Consider the following 15,875-nt stretch of genomic DNA (forward strand, 5'->3'; position numbering starts at 1 on the left):
TAAATGTAGATGGGTTGTTTAGTAAGTTCGTAGATGACACCAAGATTGCTGGGGTCACAGACTGTGAGAAGTGCTGTCAAGGTATACAGCATTGTATAGATCAGCCACAGAAATGGGCGGAGAAATGGCAGATGGAGTTTAATCTGAGCAAGTGCGAGCTGTTGCATTTTGGGATATTAAATGGGTATCAAGGGTTATGGGGAGAAGGCAGAAAAATGGGATTATGAAGCAGAGATCAGCCATGATTGAATGGGGGAGTGGACTGGATGGGCCAGACGGCCTAATTCTACTCCTATAACTTGTGAAATGTAAAGGGGGAATATACAATTAATAGCATGACTCTCAGCAGTATTGATGTACAGAGGAATCGTAGGGTGCAAGTCACAATCACTCAGGGACGTCGGGGAGATGGCTGCCCTGCCGGCAGTCTGTTCGTATTTTCTTTCCTTTTGTTATTTTTTAGTTTGTTAAAAGTTTGTTTTAATGTTCTTCGGTTTGTTTTATGTGGGGGGAGGGGGGAGGGGATCGGGGGAAACTTTTTATTCAAGCCCTTACCTTCCCGGAGATGTGATCAATTTTTGGATCATTTCTCCGGGCCCTACGACCTACCATCGTTGGAGCTGGAAGCCCCCTCAGACGGTCGTGAGCCCCATTGCGGGGCGCAGACTTAACATCGGAGCTGACCCCTTGCCTGGGATCGCTCCCACTGCGGCCACCGTGAACTTTACCATCAAGCTCGCAGTCGGGAGAGGCTAGTCGGGAAGCTCTAACGTCGCGGAAGGACTTTTTGCACAAAAGTCCGCGAGCATTGCCACTTTCATTTCACTGCACATCTCGTATGTGTATGTGACAAATAAACTTGACTTGACTTGACTTGACCAGCCCCAACGCGAAGTTCGATCGCCCAGCGCGGGGGAGCTGACCTTCCCCCCGATGCGGGAGCTGATCTCCGCGACGCAGAGGGCCCCAACGCCGCCGGCTACGGGAGTCAAGATCATCCCGTCAATGGGGGCTCGAGGCCCACGACCGAGGAAGAACAAAAGGAAAGTGACTTGAACTTTATTTTGCCTTCCATCACAGTGAGGAATGTGTAGGAGTCACAGTGGTGGATGTTCATGTTAAAATGTGTTTTGGGTGATCTGTGGCTTTTAATTGTATGACTGACCTGGCCAATGAAATTCTTCGTATGTTCCAAAACATACTTGGCGAATAAAGTGAGATTCTGATTCTGATTCTGATAGTTATGTGAAAGTGGAAAAACAAGATAGAGTGGTAAAGAAGGCATATGGTGCGTTTGCCTTCAGAGGTTGGGGCATTGAATCAGGATGTCATGATGCAGCTTTAAAGGACTTTCATCACCTATTCCTTCATTTTGTGTCTATCTTCAGCATCTGCAGTTCCTTCCTACACATATATGCTGCTTGGGTATCCTAGAAGGATTTCGGCCCGAAACGTTGCCTATTTCCTTCGCTCCATAGATGTTGCTGCACTCGCTGAGTTTCTCCAGCACTTTTGTCTACCTTCAACAGCATGAACATTGTATTCTCCAAATTCAGGAAATTCCCGTCTCTCTTCTTGTTTAATTTGCTTCACCTCCCCCTCACCACCCCCCACCTCCCCCCCATGTGCACACCTTTCTTTTTAATCCCCCTTTCCCTGTCACCCAGTTCCTTTTCTCTCCTCCACCCACTCATCTTCCTCCTGACCAAGGACTCTCTAGCAGTCGTAAAAGTTTGGGGAATGTTTGTTAATATGGTCAGCAGAAGTTTTGTTTAGAGTTACAGCATGGAAACAGGCTCTTCGGCCCACCGAGTCCACACCAACTAACAATTCCCTCACATTAACATAAGCCTACACACACTAGGGACAATTTTACACTTATACCAAGTGTACAAACCCAAGCCAATTAACCTACAAACCTGTACGTCTTTGGAGTGTGGGAGGAAACCGAAGATCTCGGTGAAAACCCACGCGGTCACGGGGAGAACATACAAACTCCGTACAGACAGCACCCGTAGTCGGGATCAAGTTCAAGTTTACATTTATTGTCACATGCACCAATTGGTACAGTGAAATTTGGGTTACCATACAGCCATATGAATAAAAAATAACACAACACACGATAGAATTTAACATAAACATCCCCATACAGCGGAATCAAAGTTTCCCACTGTGAGGGAAGGCAACAAAGTTCAGTCATCCTCCTCTTTGGTGTTCACCTGTGGTCGGGGCCTCCCGAGCTCCCCGCAGTCATTGCTACGGGCGGCCCAATGTTCAGGCCCTCTCACTGGGACGATCGGGACTCCGACGTCGGAACGGAGGAACATTCTCAGCGGCTTGGAGTTCCGAATTGGCCACTTCTTACCAGAGACTGCGGCTCCCGATGTCCACAGGCTGAGCTGGGCGGAGATTCATCACTGGCGGCCCTCGGCAAAGGGATCACCAGGACTCCACGATGTTGAGGTCAGCGCTGCCCGTGGCTGGAAGCTCCACAACCACAGCTCCACGATGATAAAGCAGCAGGCCCAACACTCCGAAGCTTCAAATGGTGATCCCCGGTAAGGCATCGCTTGCTCCACTGGCAAATCAGTGCTGTGCCGCTGCTGAAGCTCTAGTCGGTCTCCGGCAGGAAAGGCCGCGCCAATCCAGATGGTAGGCCGCGAGGGGGGTTGAAGACGCAACTCGAAGAATAGTCGCATCCTCGACCAGGAAGTGACTGAGAAACGGTTTTCCCCTTTCCCTCCCCACCTCCCCCATATAAAAAGACTAAGAAACCTCCAAAAACATACTTTTTAAACAGACTAAAAATAACAAAAAGATGAAAAAACAGCCTCTGTAGGCAGAGGCTGCCATCGTACGGCGCCCCTGGTGGCCGAACCTGGGTCTCCGGCACTGAATGCATTGTAAAGTGGCAAGTCTACTGCTGCGCCACCGTGCCTTAATGGCAGCTCAAGCGACAGCAAGGCATCACTCCCAGATGAGCTCAATGCATTCTACGCACACTTCGAAAGGGAGAACACTGATATGCCTCCTTGGGCTTCCATAGCTCCCAAAGGCATTGTAATCTCAGTCACCAAGGTCAACATCAGAAGATTCTTCATGAGGGTGAACCCTCGGAAAGCAAGGTGTATATGGCCGTGTTCTCAAAACCCATACAGACCAACTGGCTGGAGTTTGTACGCATATCTTCACCATTTCGTTGCTAATGTCTGAGGTCCCACCTGTAGGACCAGTAGGCCATCAATAATGCCGGAGACCAAGAAGAGTAATTTGACAGACTTCAATGACTACCACCAGTAGCACTAACGACTGTGATGATGAAGTGCTTTGAGAGGTTGGTTATGGTGCATATCAATTCCTACTTAGCAAGAACCTGAACCCACTACAATTTGCCTACCACCACAATAGATCAACGGAGGATGTGATCTCCTTGACGTCTTCATCAACAGACCACAATTGTTGCAAATTAGCAACAATTCCTACTGGATAACCATCAGAACAGAGCCACGTCAAGGCTGTGTGCTCAGTCCCCTGCTCTAATCACTCTGTACCCATGACTGAGTAGCTGGACACGGTTCCAACTCCATCTTTAAATTCGCCAACGACACAACCATTGTTGGGCATGCGGTAATGTTGAATGTGAGTATAGAAGGAAGATCGATCTGCTAGTTGAATGGTGCCAGACCAACAACTTTGCTCTCAATGTCAGTAAGACCAAGGAGCTGATTGTTGACTTTAGAAGAGGAAGGCCGAAGACTCTCAAATCTGTCTTCATCGATGGGTCGTTGGTGGAGAAGGTCAACAACTTGAAGTTCCTTGGTGTACATATCTCTGACGATTTGTCCTGGACCCATCATATTGATGCAGCCATGAAGAAAGCCCATCAATGCCTTACTACTTCCCAAGAAGATTGAGGAGGTTTGCAATGTCGACGAATACTTACTTGCACTTCTGCAGGTGTATGGTAGAGGACATTTTGACTGCATCACTAGGATAGACACAAATAGCTGAAGTCACTCAGCGGGTCAGGCAGCATCTCTGGAGAAAAGGAATAGGTGAAGTTTCAAGTCGAGACCCTCTTCAGACTCTGAAATTGACCTGAAACAGGGTTCCGACCTGAAATGTTACCTATTCCTTTTCTCCGGAGATGCTACCTGACCTGTCTGAGTTACTCCAGCATTTTGTGTCTATCTTCGGTATAAGTCAGCACCTGCAGTTCCTTCATACACATTTTGTCTATATCACGGCCTAGTTTGGTAACTTCCTCTCCCAGGAATGAAGGAGATTCCAAAAGTTGTTGGACACGGCCGGGTGCATCATGGGTACTCTCTTCCCCACCTCGAAGGGACCTATCTATAGGAGGCGCTGCCAACATCATCAAGGACCTACACCACCCTGGCCATGCTCTTCTTTCATTCCTGCCATCAGGACGAATGTACAGTACTCTTGTATTCACTGATTTTAGACTTTATGATGTATCCTCTCGTGGCACCATTTCAAAAAAAAAGGTTGCCCGTTTATGATAGAAATTAGATTTTATTTTCCCCTCACAGGGTCAGGAGTCTTTGGAACTTTCTCAAAGGGTGATGGAAACAGAACCTTTATATAACTTATTGGCAAAGGTAGATTGATTGTTAATAAGCAAGTGATTGAAAGGCTTAAGAAGTAAACAGGAAAGCGGATCTGAAGTTACAGTCAGATCAGCCACGATGTTACTAAATGGCAGAGCAGGTTAATGTGGATCAGCAACTTCTACTTGCTCCTGCTATTTATGAGAAATGTCAATATGAGAAAGAATGTTTCAGATATTGATTTACAGAAAGGGACGCTAAGTGCTGGACTAACTCAGCGTGTCAGGCAGCATATCTGGAGAACATGAATCCATGTACCTGACCCACTGAGTTACTCCAGCACTCTGCCCTTTTATATGAGAAATAATGTAGTTTTAATGTTGATTAGGAAATATGTGACGAGAGATAAAATTGCAAATAACTGCTTGTACAACATGAATTCATAAATATGACGAGTGAACATTGTGAAACGGCATTATATTTGTGTGTTTTTTAATTCTCAGGATATTGGTCAGTTCTCCTCTATATACAAAAGACAACAAAAGTTACGGGAGGATGGAGAACTGTGATCTAAAAAGCAAACAATGCAACTCTATCAAACTCCCAGGTAACCACAATGATGGCACATGTTTACAGTTTTCTATTAGGCTATGTATGGAAAAACTTGGGAAAACTTTCTAAAGTTTTCTGTGTATTTTCTGTGTAATACAAATTATTTGTGTTCTCAAAATTAGCAACAGCTTGAACTAATTTATTGCATTATATGTCTCAAAGTATTGATAATAATGAAATAATGGGCATGGACATTAGGAAAATGATTAGAATGCAAATATATCAAAAGCCAAAGTGTTAAAGAAAGCTCAATAACTTGGCCTCCACGGCCATCTGTGGAGAAATTCCACAGATTCACCACCCCCTGGGTGAAGAAATTCCTCCTCATCTCTGTTATAATGTCCTTTTATGCTGAGGCTGTGCCCTCTGGTTCTAGACTCTCCCACTACTGGAAATATCCTCTCCACATCCACTCTATCCAGGGCTTTCACTATTCAGTAAGTTTCAATGAGATCATCCTGCTAAACTCCAGCAAGAAGAGGTCCAGAGCCGTCGAACTTGCCTCATACCATCCTCGTAAACCTCATCTAGACTAGTTGAGAAGTTCAATAAGTTCCTGGGAGTGTATATCTCTAAATATCTGTCATTGCCCAACACATTGATGGAATCACAAATTCAATTCAATTCAATTCAATTCAACTTTATTGTCATTGCACAGATACAAGTATAGGTACAACGAAATGCAGTTTAGCGTCTGGTCATAGTCATAGTGCAAGATAGGAATAAAAATTAAAAAAAATACAGAACAAGCATACATTAGAGTAAGAAGAGTACTGGTTAACAATGTGGATGGAGAGACCAAAGATACAGCGGCTTGCAAAAGTTTTCATACCCCTTGAACTTTTCCACATTTTGTCACGTTACAACCACAAACGTAAATGTATTTTATTGGGATTTTATGTGATAGACCAACACAAAGTGGTGCATAATTGTGAAGTGGAAGGAAAATGATACATGGTTTTCAAATTAAAAAAAATAAATAAAAAACTGAAAAGTGTGGCGTGCAAAAGTATTCAGCCCCCCTGAGTCAATACTATGTAGAACCACCTTTCGCTGCAATTACAGCTGCAGGTCTTTTGGGGTATGTCTCTACCAGCTTTGCACATCTAGAGACTGAAATTTTTGCCCATTCTTCTTTACAAAATAGCTCAAGCCCAGTCAGATTGGATGGAGAGCGTCTGTGAACAGCAATTTTCAAGTCTTGCCAGAGATTCTCAATTGGATTTAGGCCTGGACTTTGACTGGGCCATTCTAACACATGAATATGCTTTGATCTAAACCATTCCATTGTAGCTCTGGCTGTATGTTTAGGGTCGTTGTCCTGCTGGAAGGTGAACCTCCGCCCCAGCCTCAAGTCTTTTGCAGACTCTAACAGGTTTTCTTCCAAGATTGCCCTGTATTTGGCTCCATCCATCTTCCCATCAACTCTGACCAGCTTCCCTGTCCCTGCTGAAGAAAAGCATCTCCACAGCATAATGCTGCCACCACCATGTTTCACAGTGGGGATGGTGTGTTCAGGGTGATGTGCAGTGTTAGTTTTCCGCCACACATAGCGTTTTGCATTTAGGCCAAAAACTTCAATTTTGGTCTCATCTGACCAGAGCACCTTCCTCCACATGTTTGCTGTGTCCCCCACATGGCTTGTGGCAAACTGCAAACGGGACTTCTTATGGCTTTTTTTCAACAATGGCTTTCTTCTTGCCACTCTTCCATAAAGGCCCGATTTGTGGAGTGCACGACTAATAGTTGTCCTGTGGACAGATTCTCCCACCTGAGCTGTGGATCTCTGCAGCTCCTCCAGAGTTACCATGGGCCTCTTGGCTGCTTCTCCGATCAATGCTCTCCTTGCCCTGCCTGTCAGTTTAGGTGGACGGCCATATCTTAGTAGGTTTGCAGTTGTGCCATACTCTCCATTTTCGGATGATGGATTGAACAGTGCTCCGTGAGCTGTTCAAAGCTTGGGATATTTTTTTATAACCTAACCCTGCTTTGAACTTCTCCACAACTTTATCCCTGACCTGTCTGGTGTGTTCCTTGGGCTTCATGATGCTGTTTGTTCACTAATGTTCTCTAACAAACCTCTGAGGCCTTCACAGAACAGCTGTATTTATACTGAGGTTAGATTACACACAAGTGGACTCTATTTACTAATTAGGTGACTTCTGAAGGCAATTGGTTGCACTGGATTTTATTTAGGGGTATCAGAGTAAAGGGGGCTGAATACTTTTGCACGCCACACTTTTCAGTTTTTTATTTGTAAAAAAATTTGAAAACCATGTATCATTTTCCTTCCACTTCACAATTATGCGCCACTTTGTGTTGGTCTATCACATAAAATCCCAATAAAATACATTTACGTTTGCGGTTGTAACGTGACAAAATGTGGAAAAGTTCAAGGGGTATGAAAACTTTTGCAAGCCACTATATCTAGCGACGGGACTCCGAGTTCAGCAATGTAAGTTTGTTGTTGAAAAAGCTGTTCCTCATCCTGCTAGTTCGAGACCTGAGGCTCCTGTACCGCCTCCCTGATGGGAGGAGGGCAAACAGTCCATGGTTATGGGGCTTTTTCACGGGGCGAGTTGACGCAAGATGTCACCAGAGTGAAGTGGTCGTGGTCCAGCACGAGTCTCGCACGATATAACGAGGGGTAGATAAAGAGTTCCCACGGTACTCGGCATTTCTGTTATTTGTGCGAGTGGCTTGTCCGTCTCCCGAGCTTTCGCGTTAAATCTTGAATGAACATCGTGAACTACACGTGACACAAATGATGTAACTTTTTTTTTCACACACTATAAATATCCTCCCTTGGTTGAATTGGCTCATTTGGAGACATGTTTTACTGTGTATGTGGGAGACACAGATGGACTGAGCACAGTACCTCGGTCTTACTGTGTGTGGTAGAGGGGGAGAAAGAGACGTACACTCACAGAGGCAGAGTCTCTCAGCCTGTGTAAGAGGGAGGGAGAGAGAGAGAGAGGCACACACAAGGTGGATGTGAAATCTCACCTGCCTGTTTCAGTGACAGACACCCGCCGCCAGTAAATGAAGACACCCCCATCTGTCTCCCCCTCCTCTCCCTCGACTCCCCCACCTTTCCCTCCCAACTCCAGTCCCGCCCCGACCCCCTGGGAAACTGAATAGAGCAACAATATAGATATAGAAACTGAAACAATATAGAAACTGAATAGAGCAACATGGCAAAAACATCTCTGACACGCTTTACCCCCTTTCTTTGAGATTTTCTGGGAGCCATCTCTGCAAGTGTTCCTGTTAAAAAGATTATCCAACAATGACAATTAGGTGGGACGTCCTCGAAGGACACATGTTCCCTTGTCGATATTGAGACCACCTTTTTTACTCACCTTCTGTCCCCTCTGTCCAGCTTCCGGGTTTACCGTTCGCAGGAGTTCCCACGCGCTATATCTCTAAAATCTGAAGTTAGGTAATGTCTAAAGGAACTGCAGACGCTGGTTAATGCTGGTTAATACGCACAGAAGGACACAAAATGTTGGTGTAACTCAGCAGGTAAGTCAGATCTGGGAAGAAAAACATAAAAAGCTGGAGTAAGTCAGCGGGTCAGGCAGCATCTCTGGAGAAAAAGAATAGGTGGCGATTCGAATCGGAACCCTTCTTCAGACAGCCTAATCGGAATTGAGTCTGAAGATGTCTCTCGTCCCGAAACATCAGCTATTTTTCTCCAGAGATGCTGCTTGACTCGCTGAGTTACTCCAGCTTTCTGTGTCTGTCTTCGGTTTAAACCAGCATGTGCAGTTCACTCCTTACACGGGTCTCTGTACAACATTGATTGGTAGCGTAGCCCTGCTTCGGAAAGGCATCGATCGCTAGTCGGCGAGGACTCCGACCTGTATCTCTCAAAGAAGTACATGTGAAAAATTTCTCACGGACCATAAAAATGCGTAACCTTTCAGTAAAGTCCCTTTTAAAGTCCCTTTTAAAGATTATAGTTATTTTCTTGAATCTCATTCACATAACATGAATAAGTTGATGTCCATATGCGGATGCAAATCTTTATTTTTATTTATTTTTTAAATTCAATCCCACAGAAGACAATTTTTACTCACCTTCTGTCCCCTCTGTCCAGCTTCCGGGTTCACCGTTCGCAGGAGTTCCCACGGTACCCGCAAGAGTTATTACGGATATCGCACTGGCCACTACGTCCATATAATGTTGCAATGTTCAACCACAAGTGTACAAGTCACTCTTGGAGAAATTCAAACTTTCTTGAATTTTCTCCCGAGTGACCAAGATACACGATTACCTGCCGTTAGCGCTACGGTGGTCCACGGTGGTCCACGAATGCCGTACTGTTATCGCACGAGGTTCCCACGATGTTAAGCTCTGGTTAACTCTTGCGTCAAGTCGCCCCGTGAAAAGGCCGCTTTAGGGTGAGAGGGGTCCTTGATGATCTTCCTGGCCAGTCTCAGACACCGTTTTTGGTGGAGGGCACCCATGGCAGGGAGCGGGGCACCGATGATGTGCTGAGCGGTTTTCACCACCTGTTGTAGTGCCTTCCTATCCGCTGCGGTGCAACTGCTGCACCATACCGTGAAGCAGGTGGTCAGGATGCTTTCGATGGTACAGCGGTAAAGGTTGGTCGGGATCTGGGGGGACAGGTGGGCTTTCTTGAGCCTCCTCAGGAAGTAAAGGCGCTGCTGCGCCTTTTTGATCAGTTTGGAGGTGTTGAGGGACCAGGACAGATCCTCCGAGATGTGTACCCCGAGGAATTTGTAGTTGGAGACGCGCTCCACCTCAGTCCCGTTTATATGGATGGGGGTATGTCTGCCCCCTCTGTTCTTCCTGAAGTCAACAATAATTTCCTTCGTCTTCTTGGAGTTGAGGACGAGGATATTGTTGGCACACCAGGCTGCCAGGTGCTGGACCTCCTCCCTGTAGGCTGACTCGTCGTTGTCACTCCATCATTACCTCCACTTCCTTCGAAGATTGAGGACATTTGGTTTATCGACAAATACTCTCTTGAACTTCTACAGGTGCCCAGTGCAGAGCATATTGACTCGTTGCTTCACGGCGTGGTTCAGCAACTCGAACGCCCAGGAACATGGGATATTACAAAAAGTGGTGAACAGTGCCCAGTCCATCATAAGTACTGACCGCTCCACCATCAAAGGAATCTATAGGAGGCATTGCCTCAAAAAGCAGATAACACCATCAGAGACCCACCCCACCCTGGCCATGCTTTCATTTCACTCCTGCCATGGAGAAGAAGGTACAGTCTGAAAACTGTAACCTCCAGGTTCAGGAACAGCTTTGTCCCGATAACCATCAGGCTCTTAGTAAAGTAAATTAAAGTATCCTTTATTGTCACTCAGACATTTCAGTCTGAACAAAATTATATACCTTGCAGTCATAACATAGAATAAAATAACAAAATACACACTTAACACAAGGTACACAAAAAAGCTGGAGAAATTCAGCGGGTGCAGCAGCATCTATGGAGCGAAGGAAATAGGCAACGTTTCTGGCCAAAACCCTTCTTCAAACTGATGGGGGGTGGGGGGTGGCGGGGAGAAGAAAGGAAAAAGGAGGTGGAGCCCGAAGGCTGGGGGATGGGAGAAGACAGCAGGAGGGTCGAGGAAGGGGAGGAGACAGCAAGGACTAACAAAATTGGGAGAATTCAATGTAGACTCCCCAAGTGAAATATGAGATGCTGTTCCTCCAATTTCCGGTGTTGCTCGCTTTGGCCATGGAGGAGACCCAGGACAGAGAGGTCGGATACGGAGTGGGAGGGGGAGTTAAAGTGCTGAGCCACCGGGAGGTCAGGTTGGTTATTGCGGACCGAGCGGAGGTGTTCGGCGAAACGATCGCCCAACCTCCGCTTGGTCTCACCGATATAGATCTGCTGACATCTAGAGCAGCGGATGCAATAGATGAGGTTGGAGGAGATGCAGGTAAACCTCTGTCGCACATGGAACGACTGCTTGGGTCCTTGAATGGAGTCGAGGGGGGAGGTAAAGGGACAAATGTTGCATCTCTTGCGGTTGCAAGGGAAAGTGCCCGGGGAGGGGGTGGTACGGGAGGAAGGGAAGAATTAACAAGGGAGTTATGGAGGGAGCGGTCTTTGCGGAAGGCAGACATGGGGGAAGATGGGAAGATGTGGCAAGTGGTGGGGTCACGTTGGAGGTGGCGAAACTGATGGAGACTTAACATCGGAGCCGATCCCTTGCCTGGGATTGCTCCCACCGCGACCACCGCGGACTTTACCATCAAGAGCTCGCAGTCTTCGGGAGAGGCTAGTCGGGAACTCCAACGTCACAGAAGGTTTGACCAGCCCTGACATGAGGTTTGATCACCCGGTACAGGGGAGCTAACATCCCCCCCGGTGCGGGAGCGAATTGCCTCGACGCAGAGGGCTCAAGATCGTCCCGTCAACGGGGGCTCGAGGCCCACGACTGAGGAAGAACTAAGGGAAGGGACTTGAACTGTATTTCACCTTCCATCACAGTGAGGAATGTGTAGGAGTCACTGGTGGATGTTCATGTTAAAATGTGTTTTTGAGTCTGTTGCTTTTAATTGTATGACTGACCTGGCCAATGAAATTCCTCGTATGTTGCAAAACATACTTGGCGAATAAAGTGTGATTCTGATTCTGATTCTGATACCTCATCTGCACCCTCTCCAAAACCTTCATATCCCTGCAACCTCATAGCATCCTCCTCGCAACTCACACTGCCACCCAGCTTCGTGTCATCTGCAAACTTGGAGATGTTTTTTTGATTCCTTCGTCTAAATCGTTAATATATATTGTAAATAGCTGGGGTCCCAGCACTGACCCTTGTGGCACCCCACTAGTCACTGCCTGCCATTCTGAAAAGGACCCGTTAATTCCTACTCTTTGCTTCCTGTCTGCCAACCAGTTCTCTATCCATGTCAAATCCCTACCCCCAATACCATGTGCTCTAATTTTGCACACTAATCTAATGTGTGGGACCTTGTCAAAGGCCTTTTGAAAGTCCAGATACACCACATCCACTGGCTCTCCCTTATCCATTCTACTTGTTACACCCTAAAAAAATTCCAGAATTTAGTCAAGTATGATTTCCCCTTCATAAATCTAGCTTTGACCGATCCTGTCACTGGTTTCCAACTGCGCTGCTATAACATCTTTAATAATCGACACAAGCATCTTCCCCACTACCGATGTAAGGCTATCTGGTCTATATTTCCCTGTTTTTTTTCTCTCCTTCCTTTCTTAAAAAGTGGGGTCTATAGAACATTGGAAAATGATCACCAATGCATCCACGATTTCTAGGGCCACCTCCCTGACCTACATTTGTCTTCACTAATCTTTTCCTCTTCCCATATCTAAAGAAGCTTTTACAGTCAGTTCTTATACAGTATTCCCCACAAGCTTTCTTTCATGCTCTATTCCCCCCCCCCCCATCTTAATTAACTCCTTTGTTGAATTCTAAATTTCTCCCGGTCTTCCGGTTTGCTGCTTCCTCTGGCCAATTTATATGCCTCTTCCTTGGATTTAACACTATCCCTAATTTACCTCATTAGCCACATTTGAGCCGTCTTCCCAGTTTTATTTTTACGCCAGACAGGGATCAACAATTGTTGTAATTCATCCATGCGATCTTTACATATTTTCCATTGCATATCTACCGTCAACCATTTAAGTATCATTTGGCAGTTTGTCCTAGCCAGTTCGTGTCACATACCATCAAAGTTACCTTTCTTTAATTTCAGGACACTTTTCTCTGAATTAAGCGTGTCACTCTCCATCTTAATGCAGAATTCCACCATATTATGGTCATTGTTGCCCAAGGGGCTTTGCACAACAAGATTGCTAATTAATCCTTCCTCATTACACAATACCCCGTCTCGGATGGCCTGCCCTCTCGTTGGTTACTCTACATATTGGTTTAGAAAACAATACACTCCAGGAAATCCTCCTCCTCAGCACTGCTACCAATTTGGTTGGCACAATCTATATGTAGATTAAAGTCACCAATGATAATCGCTGTACCTTTGCTACACGCTTCCCTAATTTCCTGCTTGATGTTGTCCCCAACGTCCCTACTGCTGTCTGGTGGTCTGTACACAACTCCAACAAGCGTTCTCTGCCCTTGTTTCTTTCGCAGTTCCACCCGTACAGATTCTACAGCATCCAAGCTAATGTTTCTCCTTACTATTGCATTAATCTCCTCTTTAACCAGCAATGCCAACCCATCTCCTCTTCCTTACTGTCTGTCCTTCCTGAATATTGAATACCCCTACATGTTTAGCTCCCAGCCTTGGTCACCCTGGAGCCATGTCTCCGTAATCCCAACTATATCATATCCGTCAACAACTAACTGCACATCTAATTCATCCACCTTATTTAGGTATATTACAATACTTACCTTCAGCGGCGCTGCAATTCTGCCACTGGCCGTGTGCGCGATTTTGCCGCCTTTGAGGGGGGGGCGGGGTTAAAACGCGTTTTTTTTCCTACCTTGTCCTGGATTATATTTGGTTGGAGTGCAAGCTTTTGCTGAAGAATCGTTCCGACGGGCATTCTGTGTATTTTTTTTTAAATCGCCCGACTCGTTCAGCGCTGGAGTAATTTTAAAATCAGCTTCTAAAACCGTCAACGCCGACAACGGGGACGGATTTCATGTAGGTGACAGAAAGCTGTTTATTTTTATGTATAAAAGTGGTCCTTAAGATACCTTTAGTTCACATTTTAAGTTGCGAAACGGTGATTTAGTCCCCATACCAACCGGCAGTATTTTTCATGCCGATATGGGGGTCTAAATCACTGCAAACCGCAACGTTCCAAATGGTCGTGTTCCAGAAAAACCCACTCGCAAGATGATTTAAATGGCCATTAATTTACAGGTATTAAACATTAAATTCCTTCCATTTGGTCTATAAATCCATGACAATGAGATATAAAAATTATGTTCTATTGTGAATACTTGTGTGAATGTTATTTGGACACTTAGGCTATTTAAAAATGTTAATCTATTAAGAAATTGATAGATGTTTAGATCTAGTAATTGAATTTTGTAATTAGCTACGATTAGGTAACTAACTAATTATATGCTTTAATTTCAAGTCATCTAAGTAAGATTGTTTCATATTTGTTTCAGAATGCTTCAATCGATAATAACTGAAAATTTATTTTAGTCTCTTAATTTAAAAAAAGTTATGGCCATTTGACTGTCCTCGATCACAGCTTTTGTGTTAAGTCAATGGAAAAGCAATAGAGAACAAGATGCTAATTTCCGAGTATGAAAATGGCCATAACTTTTTTAATACTGAAGATATGAAAGTGACAAATTAAACTTCTTTTTATGCTTTATCTGATGGGATAAATTACAGACTTGATTTTTTAAATCTCAAAATTTTGTAACATTGCTATCTTATTACGAATGCTCCTCGCATTAAGGCAGAAAGCTTTCAGGTTTGGTTTTCTTTTCTCCCTTCTACCTTTTGGTTCTGCCCTCATTTTATGGGCCTCTGTCTCCCTGCATTGGTTCCCATCGCCCTGCCATATTAGTTTAAACGTGACCTTTCCTGCACTCTCTTTCCTGCACGCACACGCTTCCACATTGTTGACTCCACTAGTTCTGGACTTGGACCCCAGGATCCCTCTACATTTCAATTCTGTGAACGGTCTTGCCATTAATGGTGTGTTTTCCCATTACATTCAACCTCACAAATTGAAATACTTCACACTTGTTCAGTTTAAACTCCACCTTCCATTTCTTTGCTTTGATTGAGATCTTTGGGTGAAGTCCATTGAAAGTAGCAACACAAGTGGATAGAGTGGTGATGAAGATGCATGACATAGTTGCCTCTATTATTTGGGGAGTTGAGCATAAAAGTTGACAAGTCATGTAGCAGTTGTATAAAATGTTGGTTCTGCCAACTTGGAGCATTTAGTGCAGTTTTGGTCACTGCATTATGTGAAGGGTATTGAAACTTTAGAACGGGTGTAAGTAGTTTACCAGGAAGAGGCCTGAATTGCAGGGTTTAGCTATAAGGAGAAATTAGACAAATTTGGATTGTTTTCTCCAATGCGTTGGAGGCTGCGGGGAATTGAAGTATATAAAATTCACACAAAGGGTGGTGGGGGGTTCGGAACTAGCTGCCAGAGGAGGTAGTTGAGGCAGGAACTATCCCAACATTTAGGACACAGTTAGACAGGTGCATGGATAGGACAGGGCAGGTGGCGCTAGTGTAGCTGGGACGTTGGGCCGAAGGGCCTGTTTCCACATGGTATCACTCTATGACTAAAATTATGGGAGGCATAGATAGGGTAAACAATCAGAACCCTTTCCCAGGATGCAAATGCAAATAGTGGAAGACATATGTTTAAGGTGATGAAGTGAATGGTGATTAAGAGGCCTTCGGACAGTCACACCAACAGTCAGAGAATAGAGGTAATATGGACCATCTTCCGGCAAATGGAATGTTAGATTGGAAATGTGTATGGTGCAGATGTGAGGAGTCAAAGGGTAATTCCTGTGCTGTACGGTTTGGTGTTCGCCACTATTTATAATCTTTAGTCCTGGGCATTTGAGTTACCAGGCCAGGCCATGACGCAACCAGTCAATATGCTCCTCTCTATCTGTAGTGCCAGAGATGGCCTGCTGAGGAAAGAAGGGCCATAGAGTGATACAAAATTAGCAAAATTGTATCAACTTTTCCCAGGCAAAAATA

General features: G+C 45.1%; 1 protein-coding gene across 1 annotated transcript in view; it reads left to right on the top strand.

The window, feature by feature from the left end:
• The window catches only part of itgae (integrin subunit alpha E), a 116,830-nt gene that overhangs the window by 11,869 nt on the left and 89,086 nt on the right, over positions 1–15,875 (top strand). The window contains exon 3 of the mRNA XM_033045589.1: positions 5,075–5,178. Within this exon, the coding sequence (XP_032901480.1) occupies positions 5,075–5,178 (104 nt within the window). The remainder of the gene's footprint in view (positions 1–5,074; positions 5,179–15,875) is intronic.

Source organism: Amblyraja radiata, chromosome 28 (genome assembly GCF_010909765.2).
Source record: "Amblyraja radiata isolate CabotCenter1 chromosome 28, sAmbRad1.1.pri, whole genome shotgun sequence".
NCBI lineage: Eukaryota > Metazoa > Chordata > Chondrichthyes > Rajiformes > Rajidae > Amblyraja > Amblyraja radiata.